This window comes from Rhinichthys klamathensis, unplaced genomic scaffold (assembly GCF_029890125.1).
Source record: "Rhinichthys klamathensis goyatoka isolate OS25496 unplaced genomic scaffold, OSU_Roscu_1.1 h1tg000064l_1, whole genome shotgun sequence".
Lineage (NCBI taxonomy): Eukaryota > Metazoa > Chordata > Actinopteri > Cypriniformes > Leuciscidae > Rhinichthys > Rhinichthys klamathensis.
Genome location: NW_026606607.1, coordinates 469,081 through 485,053, shown reverse-complemented (window position 1 = coordinate 485,053; position 15,973 = coordinate 469,081). Strand labels below are relative to the sequence as shown.

At 36.3% G+C, this 15,973-nt stretch overlaps 1 protein-coding gene across 1 annotated transcript; it reads right to left on the bottom strand.

Annotated features, from left to right (window-relative positions):
* Positions 1-212: 212 nt before the first annotated feature.
* txndc5 (thioredoxin domain containing 5) lies at positions 213-14,708 on the bottom strand. The gene is made up of 10 exons (XM_056249807.1): positions 14,406-14,708; positions 13,148-13,300; positions 12,177-12,282; positions 10,964-11,060; positions 8,327-8,442; positions 8,148-8,234; positions 6,212-6,361; positions 4,293-4,375; positions 1,876-2,005; positions 213-725 (listed from the first exon to the last, which is right to left on the bottom strand). The coding sequence occupies exons 1-10, from the start codon at positions 14,576-14,578 to the stop codon at positions 603-605; spliced, it is 1,218 nt and encodes a 405-aa protein (XP_056105782.1). The 5' UTR covers positions 14,579-14,708; the 3' UTR covers positions 213-602.
* Positions 14,709-15,973: the final 1,265 nt, after the last annotated feature.

The following is a 15,973-nucleotide window of genomic DNA, read 5'->3' as shown; positions in this document are numbered from 1 at the left end:
CATCCAAACCAGCTTGATCTTGGCCGATTTAAACTGATCTCCCAACCTGGCTAACAAACTACCTTAGTCTAGTTTATTTTAACCTCTGAACAGTAAAACCAATTCAAAACCTAATATCACAACAGAAATGCATTTAAAATTTCAACTGAAAGTGCTGTTTGTAAGTGTGCATCGAATAGTATTTTACATTGAATTGAGAAAAAGGGAGAAGACAATCTTTAGAGGGTCTCCCTGAGGTCATTTTCAGTCTTAGTTGATAATCATAATGAACTGAGCTAAATTAATTTCCTCATATAATTGACATGTACAAAATATGCACCTTAAACGATGTAATGATCTGAAGAGATGTCTTTTTCATACCCACAACTGTTTCTTTCAAGGAGGAAGGGCACAATCAAACGTGTATGGTTGTATTTGCTAGTAATCTCATCGACTGCTCGAGATTAAATCATGTACATTCACATTTTACCATGTGGAAGAGATTGTCCTCACTTCAGCAGGTGTGGGACAGAAATGAAGAAAAAGCAGTCCTTCTGACAGTATAATAAATGAAGATAGTGTTGTTTTGTAGAGGAATCGTGGGAGATACATTGAGGGAAGAGTTACAGCTCATCTCTTGCTTGCTTCATGACAAAACTGTGCAAGCTCTCTAAGTCCCGCCCTCCATTATGCTCCTCCCCTTGTTCCCCGGCCCGGAACATCAGGAGTGTTGGGTATCCACGCACCTACAGAGAACAATGATAAAAAATTGACATACATTTAGATATCCATTTTAAAAAATGGAGCAAAGACAACTTGCTCTTTACAAAAATGTGGTGACAGCATTTGTAGGCACAAATAAGAGAGTAGAGACAAATGTAATTCAGTATAGAAAAATAGATAGAAATGGTTCAAACTAATTAGAAAGGTTATATCTGCAACATGTAAAAATCTACAGAAATCTATTGTAATTCTAAGCTGCATCCAAAATTGCATAGAGCCCCAGAAGCAAAAAGTCTTTTGCAATACAAAATGACATGGTACCTTACAATTAATTTGGTGTTTACATTTTATAATGATGGTCCACTTTAGACAGTTTACTAATTTACAATAAGCAACTTTGAAACAATGTCAACAAACTCTCATTAGAGTATTAGTAGACTGTAGTAGACTTAAGTTAAGGTTAGGTTTAGGTTTTAGGGTTCGGGTTAGAAGAATAAGTTGATCTAGTTGCAAAGTTACGTATAGTTAGTAGAATGTCTAAAGTGGACCATCAAAATGTGTTGTCATTCATTTTTTTGGACGCAAGTTAAAGACACTTAATATAAAGAAGGAACAAAATATTATAGACTGCGAGCCTTCAAGCTTGGGATTGCCAGATTTCAAGAGTTTAAACCCTCCAATCAGAACTTTTCTCATGGATACATTCCCTGCCCTTGAAAATGTAACCCTGGATTTACTTAATCTTCACAATCTGGCACCCATGCACAAGCACTCTCTCTACACTGCAGAAAAAGCTCAGATTATCTGAAAACGCAGACAAACATGTAAGCTGGATTTTAGTGATCTCCACTGAGATATTCTGAACATTACATATAGAGAGTGTGTTCTTCACGTTTGCTGAAACTACATCTAAATGCTGCAAATTATCCCAGTGATGAACTGTAATAAATCCAAACATGGATCTCGACCATATAGTTTATAGAACCGAAACCTGTATCATTGTTAAAATCTCCATTGCTGGTAGCTTTTGAAACTGGCTAAAGAATGTCCTCGTTCAAAAAATGACTTTCTGCCACTAATATAAAGTTATGTCGACCCCATCCCTCAAACATCCACAATCCCTCCCCCCGGCAGGCCAGAATTTGAGTTCCAGACTATATGAGCGGCACTCACAGAGAATCTGTTGCAGAGTGTTCTCTCCACTGTGCAGTCCACTTTAGCAATCTTCACATCAGTCAGACCAGGAAACTCCTTTTTAGATAGATCCTCCCAGGTAGGGACCAGGTTCTTGCAGTGACCGCACCTTAAACACACGGACACATCGCGTGAGTCGCTGAACGACAGAGGAAGAGCCAATCAGGGACAGGCGGATCTTTTGATCAGCTACTAAGGAAGTGTCAAGATGATCAGAGGAACAGATAGGGGAGGGAAGCACACTGTGTTCATATGTGCGTGCAAGGAAATATATACACACACACATACATGTCTGTCAGTGCGCAGGGCTTGGCAATAGAGCTTAAAAATAATCTCAATGTTTAGTCTTTTGATAACATTTGATCCATCTCTAAAAAAATCAAATGAATAAATCAGAGGAACCTCCATTTGAAACAAACAGCAATTGTGAAGTTTTAAAATTTAATATTTGACAACTTGATGATAGAAACGCTACAGCCACTGGAATTTCTTGAACAAGCATATGTGGACATCAAAACAAGCAAACTCAGAGCGAAGGTATAAACTTATTTTAAAATTGCAATGAACAGTTTGCATATTTAGAAAGATATTGATGAATTCTCCTGTGTTGGCATAGGTTTATGAATGATTTACCTTACAAATCTGATGAAATGGTGCACATTGCGTTTCCAGATGAACGTTATAAGCGACCCAAATTCACAGCATTTGCAAAGATGGAGTTTGAGACATGCTTCACGCATGTAAATATTAACAGTTCATGTGGAGCAGCATTTGCTGTGAACGGAGTCGCTCTGAGTTACCTACTCACATTAAATAAAGTGCATATATTAAACCCCCAGGGCATACATTGATTGAATTGAATCAGTCTTTGTGAATTCACAACAGCACTATGCTGTAGTATGGTTTTTATATATCGTGCAGCCTTAGAAAACGTTCTAATAATGCGGTTCATGGATTCTCGTCTGTGGAATGCGCCACGGCGACGGATAAAGTGCAATCAATTTTTTTTTTTTTTTAAATAGAGTACTCAAATTTAATCGAGGAATCATGACAGCCCTAAATATTATTTCGATATTTTGACTAAGAAACACACTTACTAAGAATCCATTTTTGACAATTTACCCATTCATCCATACATGGAACAGTTCTGATCCTCTAATTTAATTCCATAAAAGCTGTTATTTCTATTATAGTACCAAATGTTTTACTGTTAGTATCAATCCACATGATACTGCTTTGGCCTTTTTCAGAACTATTTTCATTGGCCAAAAAAAAAAGCAGCAGCTTTTTCTTTATAAAAAAAAAACATGGAATTTAATCACTTCTAGAGAGCTGTGCGATTCTGGATAAATTAAGAATCACTTTTTTTGGTAACACTTTATTTTAAGGTGCTTGTAATAAGCAGTAATTAACAGTTAATAAGACACTTATAAGACCTTATAAGATGCATATAAGCATTAACTACTTCATATAAGGGTTAATTAAAGGTCCAGGCCCTGAAGAGATCAGGGAAACTACTCCCTCTTGGGAAGGTCAATTTTTAAGGGACTGAGAGTTTGTGTTACCATTTATGTTTGTTCGGCTGTTCTAAAAGTGCAATGTATTGATACTTGAGAAATTTATTATTTTATTTTATTTATTTATTATAATTAGTTAATGCTTATATGCATCTTATATGCATCTTATAAGGTCTTATAAGTGTCTTATTAACTGTTAATTACTGCTTATTACAAGCACCTTAAAATAAAGTGTTACCCTTTTTTTTTGTTTAAAATAGGAATAACGATTCTGAATAAACAATTAAACAAAATAAAATGTTATTGAATAAATGTTCTAACAAAATTGGTTTGAATGAATGATTCAGTAGCTGGGATTCCATCCAAACGTAAAGCGAATCTTTTCGCAAGTTCGCAACAAACAAAAAAAAAAACAAATGGGAATTAGGTGCGTTTCCATCAAGTTGTTCGAGCGGATGACGGTGGTGTTGGCAACCTACACCAACAGTAAATAAAACACCATATGGAGAAACACCCGATTAGTCATTCCCATCTCCCATTATTCGTATTAACTCTTTTTCATCAAAGTCAAGCCAGTTGCAAAGGCAACATTTCTAATTTATGTTTAGCTTAAGCACCTTGAAATTACTATTTGGGTATAATTTATTTTATTTGAGTTTTTGGTTATATTTTAAAAGAAAATACTTGAAATACATAAATGATTACATTTTAATAAAAACTATTTTAGTATATTAATATTGATGCTGCTTAGGTTTTATATCACAAACAACAGTATGAATGAACTATGAAGTAAGTATTTTTCATATCAGCCAGCCCCACCTGCCACTACACCAGACCACTGATAAATTACAGGTCAAATGAGACCCTACTAACACTTACCATGGGGCATAGAACTTGATGAAGGAGAGTCCTTTGGCAACCGTCTCATCAAAGTTGCTCTCAGTCAAGACCAGAACATTAGACTGAGAGAAAACAAAATGAAAATGTTTTAGTGGCAACATATTTTGTACGCATTTAACTAGGGGTGTAACGATATTTGAACCGAACCGAAAAACCGCGATACACCACCCACGATACGTATCGCGATACTCTCATGGCGAACCGAACACGCCCCGCCCCCTGCTGCCCCGGCTCATTGCACCTCATGTGTTATGTGTACACAACGAATACAGGGCTGTTGCCTAACCACCATTAACCACATATAATCGCGATAAGGTCAGTGTTTTGTTACTTTTGATAATAAGCAAGGTGTAATCTTTCAAATTATGTCTATTTGATCACGAAATGCAAACAATAAATGCCGTTTTGGCGCTCTTAGATGTGGCGTGACAGATTTCACTGTATGCATGCGGCAGCGCGGAGCGCGATCATCTCTTCCTCAGTTACAGAATAAACATGAATGGACACCCGAAGGTATGTTGAAAGATACAGTATACTTACTGAAAGGCATCATAACTCGTGTAAACACTCAATCAGTGTTTCAACAGCGGAAATACGTCAATAAAACGCTTAGTTTTTCACATAGCTTTATATTTACCTCAGGCAAGTCATTCAGTGTCCACAGCTTGCTGGTTTGCTAACTCTTTCACTAAATAAATGCTATATATTAGCCTATATATTATATTTTACTTAACCTGTTTATGATGTCTTGATTATTTAATGTATGTTTAAAATAGTTGTCATGAAAATAACAGCAACTGTGTAAATTATTATATGACAATAACAAATTAGAGTAAAAACATGTTAATGCAAAAATTGCCTTATGTGCAGTTTACATGTTTTCATACAATTTGTTATTTGAGTGTTGATTATTATTATATAATTTAGGTTAAAAGTCTAGGCTCTGTTGTTAAGCTTTAATGTTATAGTAATGTGCAAGTAAGGGCTGTAGTTTACAGCATTAGCAGATAATTTTGTTATCCTTGAGAAACGTTTACTTGTAATTGAATTAATTTAAAGACAAGGACACAATTTGTTCATTAAAGCACTGTTCAATAAAAAATAAAAGCAATTTTAGCTTTCTAAACCCCCCCACCCCACCGAAATGAACCGAACCGAACCGAACCGAGACCTCAAAACCGTGGGACGAACCGAACCGTCAGGTTTGTGTATCGTTACACCCCTACATTTAACACTAATAATGTATTCCTTGTTAACTAAAGTGTTAATTACATAATAGCACAACATTTGTGTCACGGGGCAGAACAGCACATAGCATAAACCCTAGAGAATCTCCACAGGTTATCATATCCTGCTGAAGTTTAACTACCTCTCTGGGAAACTGGCTAGTTTCCTTAATTACATCACCAGTTCAGAACATTGTTTAAGAGCAAGGTCTCATCTTAAAGGCATCAGCAAGTCTAACGTTTTACAATCTTTAAAAATTATCCTCAATCTGAAAAAAATCCAGATCTATGATACAGCTCTTGAGGGACGTTCTTTAGCCATCCAACAATTCCAGCCAGCCAGAATCCCTTTATAAAAGACAAGCTTAGACAGGAAAGCCAATTAACAAAACAAAATAACAGCTCTTTAAGTTCCCCGCCCACACCCTCCAGTCCAGCCCACCAACCCAAGCGCACGCACACATGCACATTTGCATCAGCAAGAGGAAATAGCTGCTCTGCCCATAATTACTACCTCGGTTTCAAGATGCAGATTTGTGTCTACGGGCCAAAGTCTGCAGCTTGCTGTTCAAACATCTGCCCGCACATACAAACGAATGAAATCTCTATGGTGCCAAGGAGGAAATTTGCAAACAAAACCCGTATTGTGTGAAAACTTAAACAGACACCCACCTCTTGTTCTTCAGGTTCAGCACTGGGAGGGATTTCTTGAACCTGCTCCTCCTCAATCACAGGTTCATCTTTAGATTCAGCAGCTTTCACTTGATTATCCACAAACTCTTTAAACGAGTCCAGATCGCGCTTCCCTCTGTACTGATCGACCTGAAAACATACATGTGCACAGCTTACCATTATTGTTTGGTGTAAACAGTAATTGCATATTTTATCATGGTTTTGCAGGCATTGCTAAGTGATGTGTGACATTCTGGTCTCTAAATATGGATTGGGCGACCCCAACACAAGCCCGTGGGATTTTTTAAAATAACTGTTTAATTGTCACCAGGTGAAAATCATAGAAATCATAGAAAGATAAATGCATATTTGAAAAACAAAAAACTGTTTGAGATCAGTAAGATTTTTTTATATGCATTAAATTGATCAAAAGGGTCAGTTTTGTAAAAACTTTTACATTTTACTTTTAAGATTTTTGTTAAAATACATTCCCTTAACCCATTTTGTTGTTCATTATTAGAATGCCATTAATAGGTTTATCTCCCTGTCAATCTCTCTACAGTTCAACCTATAAGTGGAAGTGAAAAAGTGAAAGTGACATATGAAGGGCAAGTATGGTAACCCATACTCAGAATTTGCCCTCTGCATTTAATCCATCCAAGTTAGAGCACACACATTAGGAGTATTGAGTAGTGAACGCACACATCCTGCAAGCCGTGGACAAACACACCGGAGCAGTGGGCAGCCATTTTGCTATGACTAGCAAAATAGTCATAGCAGGGAGTGTTTGGGGATTAGATGCCTTGCTCAAGGGCACCCCAGTCATTTCCTGCAGGTTTTTAATAATCGAACCCGCAACCTTCGGGTTACCAGTCTGACTCTCTAACCATTAGGCCTATAGAGCGAGTTTGGGAAATGGCTACAGTAGCAAGCAGAGCCACAGGATGTTTAGCCGCTGTGGGACCATGACTGACGTATTACCTGGGGAAATATTCAGCTTCGGGTACAGGAGAGCAAGCCAAGTTCCCTCAAAGATTAAACAGGTCATGAATGCATCAAGGCGAATGGGGCTTTGCGACACTACATGCTACAATGGACGCTTTAATACAACATCATTCACCAGTTCAGAAAGAAAAATTTAACTATTTATGTTACTGTGATGTGTCCAGTGTAGACCCCCTCAAACCATTGGTAAAACCATTTTAAAAAATGTGTCCAGCACATAACATACACTCGTGGTCTCTCAAGAGTGCACTCAAGAGTGTTAGCCTGCTCAATTCCTTACTCATGACAGATGGCAAAACAGCTAAAAGTACTCCTAATATGTTGGTCCTTTTATTGAAAGTAGCCTACTTTTATCTGTTGAGATATGCTTTTACAAGCACCCGTAAGAGCTGTGATTGTGATGTTTGAGTTGGGGGAGGCACGATGCGCACAAGTGGAGTTTATTTTTGTAATTCCTCTAGGTGCCACTAGCAGAAACTACATACTTCACCTTTAAATACATGCTGTTCTTTAGAACTTTCTATTAAAAAAAATATATATCAGTTTCCACAAAAATATTAGGTAGCACCAATGTTTTCAACATTAAAAATAATAAATGTTTTTTGAGCATCAAATCAGCATATTAGAATGATTACTAAAGGATAATGTGGCTGAAGACTGGAGTAATGGCTGTTGAAAGCTGAGCTTTGCCATCACAGAAATAAATTACTCTTAAAAATAAATAAAAATGGAAAAAAGTTGTTTTAAGTTGAAATAATTTCACCATTTTACTGTTTTCATGTATTCTTGAACAAATAAATGCAGCCCTGGTAAGCATAATAGAATTATAAAAAAAAATAAAAAAAACTTATCAACCCCAATCTTTTGAACAGTAATATTCATAAACATTAATATCCATCTTAAAAAATTAAGCTACGCTAGAGGTCCTTACCTTCTCTCCATCACTGAAGAAGAGCAGCGTGGGATAACCACGAACCTGATTTTCTGAACACACTTCATAATGCTGTGTGCAATCCACCTTTAGCAAGCAAAAAAAAAAAAAAAGTTTGATAAGTAATCAGAACATTTACAATGTGGAAAATGAAGAGAGAAACCATGACGGCCTCTCACCTTGCCGATCTTGACGCTGTCTGAATGCTCAAAGCTGGTGGCGAGCTGTTCCCATGTTGGAGCCATGGCTTTGCAGTGCCCACACCATGGTGCATAAAACTTCACAAAGTGAGATCCTGCAGAGGACAACGACAGGGTTACAAACTCAAAATGATACCCACCCTACTCAACCGTCATTGCCACCCAGCACCATATGATGTTACAGAGCTATTTTTCAACTGAAATGCATAACGTATACACAGTACAGTTCTGAATGAGGAAGTATATTGATTTAAGCATTACACAAATGACTGCACAATAAATAAAGATGTAAAGGAAAAACTTGGTGAGCACCACATTAGGTTTATGCAACATCTTTTGCATGTGCTTCCAACATCTGAAAGTGGGAAACATAAACAGTTCTGTCAAAGCAACAGCATCATTTCCTGCCTCTCCTCAAAACAGGAATCAGTTATTTGGCAAACGGACGGAACATGTAGCATAAAAGGGGTGAGAAAAGGGCTGAAACTGTACCAAAGCCAAGAACACAATTCACCTTTACTGCTAAAGTAATTGCAATAAAGAGAAAATTATGGGAACAACAGAAGGGCTATTGAAATCCTGATGATTTTTCAATTAAACAATGGAAAAAAAATGTGCTATTTCCTGCTAAACCCATGCATAATGTTTAAAAAATATATTACGTTAATTAGTTAAAATTGTATAAGAAATACTGATCATTTTATCTAACTTGCATCATCAAAACATATTTTAAATGCTAAAAAAGAGAGTGCTTTCACCAGTTGTTTGTGATTACTGGATAACCTTTTTTTTATACATACATACAGTAGTCAACATGTGAAGTGGATCAAAAAAGATAATCAAAGTTGTCCTAAGACAAGAACGGGTTTTGTTCAAAGTTCATGTATAACTTTGATGAAAGGTTGAGATCCACTTCAAATGTTGACGACTGTATATACATACATACATATAGTCATTACCTTGTCAGGCCTTGACAGGGAAGTAGAGACGAAATGCAAAAATCCCTTCTACATAATTTAATACACCTATTATTTATCTTTTGTAAAAGTTGATACAACTTAGTGGTATCATTCATGACACTTCAACCAAAAAAGAAAATTATATCATAATTGTCTCACCCTCAACTAAATTTTAGTTAATCTTTGAAACACAAATTAAGATGATATTTAATGTAACCTAAGAGGTTTCTGCCCCTCAGTGGAAAGTCAAGGCCACCAAAACATCAAATATTCAAAAAGGTTATAAAAGCATTGTAAAACGAATACATATAAATCGAGCAGTTTATTCCTAGTCTTGTGAAGAGATACACATTGCTTTCTAATGGATTTAAATTGAACTTAAATTCACATATAAACATGAAATCAAATAACATACATAGCCACATCAAATATGGCCACTTGTGTTTTTGTATTTTCTTTTTTGTGCTTTTGTTTTTATTTGTTTCCACAAATTATTCTTAGGTTATGATCACTGGAAAATACGGCTGTGCATCATCATATACGTTCGACCAATCCCCTGTCCGGCAGGTTAAAAGGCCCCACTGACGAGGAGTAAGGATCTCATTCAACATTAAACATTAAAATGTCAATTCAGCCATGATCACGTTAATGTTTGTTTATGCGGTGGTTTCGAAATCAACACACCTTCGGGTTTGTTTATTGTTGTTGCTGATCTATTATTGCACTGTTCTGAGAGAATGCACTGTTTCAGCGCTAGATCACTCAAAACTAGTATTAAGTGCAGGTGTGTGCGTGTGACTGATCCCTGTGTTATACGCAGATAATCTGATTCAAACGTGGTGTGTTGTAGGTAGTAGCTAACCAATTAGGTTTTTGACTTGATTTTCATTTGTTTCTTGATTTCGTATTCTACTGATTTTTGGCCTTTAGAAATCCATCTTGAAAAACAACGGTAGATAGTATTGTTTTTGTTAGTTAGGGGGGTTAGGGTTATCTTTTCCGTTTTAGTCAGCGTAGTTTATTTAAGGTGTCGTATACGCTGAAGATTTTGGGTTTGTTTCTGCATTTTTCTTTTGGTAGGTAGTTTTAGAGGTTTGGGTTTAATAGTTATGGGAATTATGTTTTGCTTATTTCATTGATTTGGCGACACTTGTTTTCTTGGTTCTCTGATTATTTGTCTTTCTTTTACATTTATAATGTGTTTTGTAACGTCATTTACACCTCTTCAATTATTTTAACGTTATTTTTTCTGATTCTTGGTTGTTTCAGCTACTTACACTCATGGCAACAGTTGTATCTCACTTAAATGTTGCGTAATCATCCTGTTAACATATTTCAAGCACGCAACAGTGTCACGTGCAAGAACAAACCTAGTTGTTTTTTTTTACATCAAGAACACACATTTGAGCTTCCGAAACAGCCTGAATCATAAGAATAATTTTGTCTGTCAATGAATGGATTAATTGGAATATTAAAAATATCTTTATTTGTGCTATCAACGAAATTATAACAGTTAAAACATTTTTGGGTGAACTATCCCATTAACCACCAATGTAATACTGTAAGATATATCACTTTGTAATTCAACTGCAAGGATATATTCTTAATATATAATATTTTCTTAAAGGGTGTATAAAGACTGATAGTGGGCTACTACCTTTAGTGATGTGTGATTTGAAGTTATTGGCTGTGAGTTCATACAGGCCCTGTTTGGGTTCAGGGACTTTGGGTGCCTCGGGTTCACTCTGGGGCTCCTGGGGTGAAACACAAAATAAGAACAAGTGTTGTAATATTGTGACATTTTAGAATTAAGGCCCGTTCACAACAAAAACAATAACTATAAAGATAACTACAACAATAACTATTAGCATCCACACCAGCAGACTTTATTTATTCTAAGCGCATGTAACCCCTCTGGTTCTACTCGCACCTCTCTGAGCGGGATTCAAACCAGCGTTTCCAGCATGTGAGATGGGCACGCTAACAAGGATGCTAAAGACCACAGCCTCTAGCATCAGTCACTAGTGCGCCTCTTTAGGCCAGGGGAGTGAGGTTCACTCGAACAGCTCTTACTAGTTGGCCTCTGTTACACTCGTTCTTCAGTTATGTCATCTCCCACTTTAAATGCTCAAGCTCCTTAAAGCAGGATGGATTCTTATTGGCTGTTCTTATCGTTCATCTGCTGGAAAAATAAAAAAATTCTGAAAGGGATCCCAAAAATATTGTTTCTCTGTGCCATTATCGTTTTAGCTGTGGTGTGGACTCTGCTATTCTTTTATATTTAGAAAGATTTTAGCCCTTAAGGTCCTAAATAATGTGTGATACAGTATTGTGTAGGTGTTCATGAAGATCTGTTTGTTTGTCTCTCTCGTGTCTTGTGTATCTATCTACCTGCAGTAATGCGTGTTATGGTCATGTTCAACATAGATGTCTGTCATATGTATACAGATCAATTTGCAGATCTGTTTGTTTATATCCTGTGTATTGTATTCTACAGTCGCCCTGTAACAAAAAAAATAAAAAAAAAACATTTTAAGAATTATATAGTTATCGTCCTTGGTGTGAACAGGCCTTTTCACCTTGACCAAGAACTACACAAAGTGCTTTTAAAGTCGGCATTAAACTTAGATGGCAAAAGTTATTTCCTATTGTGATGAATATCCAAGTGGAACAGCTTCTCAAACAAGAAAAAAAAAAAGGGCGGGACTTGATTTCATCCATCGGGAATTAATTGGATTGTCATAATTTGCTATTGCAGCGATCTTGTAAGTGACAGGTTGCTGGAGGGGAGAGGTTATTGTCCAGTACTCGCACCAGGTGACTTTAAAAAGCTAAATCTGTTACAAATTGAATCAGTTTTGTAATCTTACTTCAGGTTCCTCCTGCACGGTTTTCAGCATCCAGCTCTCAAGGGCCTGCAGGTCTCTTGGACCCTGATACTTCACAGCCTCCTGCTCAGGTTTAAACAGCTTCAGGCTGTAACACAACAAAGTTAGTCAGTCAATGATTAATCAAACCATATTTAACTTTTACCTGAAGCACATGACAGTCAAGTCAGGTGATTATAAATCATGCATATAAACTTCTTACACACACACACGCTAGTCAAGTCACCTTTATTTATATAGCGCTTTATTCAATGCAGATAATTTCTTAAAGCTATAAATGACAAACATTGATCATTGAACATGAACAGAAGCTCAATCGTACTTGCTTGACAAGTGAGAACAAACCTCATTGGTTCTTGAGGAAGCTCAAACGTGCTGTGTAACACACATGAACCTCGTTGGTTCTCGCATGTCAAGCGAACATGCTTGAGCTTCCATTTACCATAACCGGTGTGTGAGTTGATGAATGTTTATATGTGAATAAAAGCCTAAATTCAATCTGCTCATCATATAAAGCGATTGTGTCTCTTCAGAAAATGTGGACTTAACCACTCGATTCATATGGATTAGTTTTACAATCTCTTAACGAACTTTTGAAGCGTCCCTCCATTAAGTCGCTGTTAATGGAGGGACAGAAAGCTCTCAGATTTTATCAAAAAGATATTGATGACAACTTTTATTTTTGGCTGAACTAACCCTTTAACAGTGATAAACAGGGAATAATGATCAATGCAAACAGAATTCAATTCTGCTGTAAAGCAGCTCTAAAAAAAAGTCAACAGCGTCATAATTCGGCTGTTCAGTGTAAAGTTCAAAGTAGACTAGCATACACAACATCTGAATAATTTTTACTCTCATTCTGTGCATGTAACATCTCAAAATTTGTCATTTTTTTTGTTTGGGGACCATGATGTGTAATAACATACAGTACTATAAGGAGCAATGATGCTTACGTTGGGTATCCACGGATCCCATGTTCACTGGAGCAAAACTTAGTGTCTTTTGTGCAGTCGACTTTCACAACATACACTGGAGGATCCTCCATACTGTTATACTTCTCTGCCAACTCATTCCACGTTCCCTGCAGCCTCTGACAGTGACCACACCTGCACACCACAAACACATTTAAACACTTATAGCATACTACATTACATATTATTCCGTCACATATTACAAAAGTTTCACAGCATAAGAGAGCAATGGGCCATAACTAACTAAAGTTAAGTTCATTGGTCAAGTAAAAGGAAATTGCCTTGGGTGTGAATCATTCTCAAGGTAAAAAACAAATATATTTATAATTTAAAAGTACACAAAGTACAGAACACAGACAGAACACCAAGAGAATAGAATGTTAATAAAATCAAGGAATATTGTTTAATAGTACCTTCCAATTGGAGCCCTAATAATACATTTAGTTAACGAAAGCATTTTAAAGTTATGCAACATCCAAGCTTGTGGGTAATAAGTAAACATTAATTAATTTTGTATGTATTACAGTATGGTATTAACATGATTAATGCTGTGGTGGTACCATGGTAAAGTGAGTGTAACATGGTAAAACGATGGTACTATACATTTACAATGGTATCAAAACACATGCAAAATAAAATTTACATAGTACTCCTAAGTACTTCAAATAATTCAATGGGACTACCATACATGACCCCAAAAAAACGCAAAAATTTAATTTGTGGTGTTTTTGTCAGTGAAATTTAAATCATGGAAAGGTCGAAAAAAATAACTAAAAACAACAACATTATATCATCATAGTACCATCCAAAATTGAACCCTAGTATTACCAATGCACATTTTTTAAAACACCATGGTACTTTTTAGTTCTTTTTTTTTTTTAAGAGGATGAGGAGGAAGTGATGTCTAATATCACGGCTGTTCTTGCTCTGCCACGTTACACTAAAACTTTATGACTGCAGGAATTTAAACTTTTCACCAAAGTCCATTATCATCAACATCCCTCTAATATAAAAAAGCTGTGCTTTGAGTATTTATATAAACGTGCATTAGAAACTTTACATCCACTTCATTCCATTTTTTAAAAAGGAGACCAGATTAAAGTGGCTAATGGACTTAGCCACTTCAAACATCGCAGCAATTCAACCCATAACTAACACAACGACACTGATCTCAATATATTTATCACTTAATGTATATCTGAATACAATGGAAATGTTTGATGAAGGTGTACAGTTTTACCAGGGCGCGTAGAACATGACGAAGTGTGGAGCAGTAGAGACGGCATCATTGAACATCTCCACCGTGTATGTGTGTTTAGCGTGCTCGTCCTCTTCTGTGTCATTATCACAGCTTATCCAACTGCATAACAACACCAAATAAATAAAACTCGTTAAAAACAGCGTCATGTTCATAACTGAGCAGGCCTGTGAATGAAGCTGAGCTGGGAGTTTAAATGAGTGTGTCTGTGAGTGAGTGTACTGCTAGCAGACAGAGCTAATCTGTAAAACATCCTAAGAGAACTCAGCTGTTGTGTGTTGACGAGCCGTATGATGTGTAGATTTGAGGACTGCGCAGGCGCTCTCATCGACGCTGCTCATCCGGGGCAACGGTGTACGGAGGCTCATAAGAGCCATGCATTTTTTTTTACTGTTATTTCGAGATCAAGAAACTTTTTTTTTTGGCATAAGAAAACGTGGTGTTCGGGTCAATTTGACCCGGAGAAGATTTTCTTTTTCCCGAAAATACTAGTTAATGTTATCGCTTTGGACTGAAACTTAGTGACTTTGTTCCCAAACGGTTTAACTAAATCTCAGGGTTTTTTTGAAAATTTTCTTATTTTTTTGTGGGAGTTTTGTTACATTGTTACACTTGTGGTGTTCCCGGTCAAAAATGACCGGCCTATAGAAAATAGCTTATAAGTCACTCATTATACCATATTTTCACCCAATCTTGGATTCAATCTTTTTGTGAACTTGTTCTCTTTCAATTAGGACTGGTTTTATATTTCTGTTTGCATCTGATTAATCGGGGGCCTCATTTATCTGAAAGTAGGCATCTCATTTTTTGAGTAAACAACAAATAATTTATGAGTAAATTTGGAAATATGAAAAAAAAAAATGAAAAAAATGGCTACTGTTGATCACACTAGTCTACTCTAATGTTTCACCAGGAATTTTGTTTTGAAACTTTTGTTTTGTAAAAAATATGGCACATAGTCACACTTGTGGTGTTCCCGGTCAAAAATGACCGGCCTATAAAAAATAGCTTATAAATCACTCATTATACCATATTTTCACCCAATCTTGGATTCAATCTTTTTGTCAACTTGTTCTCTTTCAATTAGGACTGGTTTTATATTTCTGTTTGCATCTGATTAATCGTGGGCCTCATTTATCTGAGAGTGAGCATCTAATTTTTTTAGTAAAAAACAAATAATTTATGAGTAAATTTGGAAATATGAAAAAAAATATGAAAAAAATGGCTACTGTTAATCACACTAGTCTACTCTAATGTTTCACCGGGAATTTTGTTTTGAAACTTTTGTTTTGTAAAAAATATGGCACATAGTCACACTTGAGATGTTCCCGGTCAAAAATGACCGGCCTATAAAAAATAGCTTATAAATCACTTATAATACCATATTTTCACCCAATCTTGGATTCAATCTTTTTGTCAACTTGTTCTCTTTCAATTAGGACTGGTTTTATATTTCTGTTTGCATCTGATTAATCGTGGGCCTCATTTATCTGAGAGTAGGCATGGTCAAAAATGGTCACAATGGCCGACCATTGAAAGTGAATGGGAGA

What these genes read in the sequence shown, in the direction of transcription:
- txndc5 (XM_056249807.1), bottom strand. Translation starts at nt 14,578, where the DNA reads ATGAACATGACGCTGTTTTTAACGAGTTTTATTTATTTGGTGTTGTTA. An exon ending in CTGAACCTGAAGAACAAGAG is followed by an intron (nt 4,376 to 6,211) that starts GTGGGTGTCTGT and finishes GTTTTCTCTCAG; the next exon opens with TCTAATGTTCTGGTCTTGAC. An exon ending in ATCAAGTTCTATGCCCCATG is followed by an intron (nt 2,006 to 4,292) that starts GTAAGTGTTAGT and finishes CGTGTGTTTAAG; the next exon opens with GTGCGGTCACTGCAAGAACC.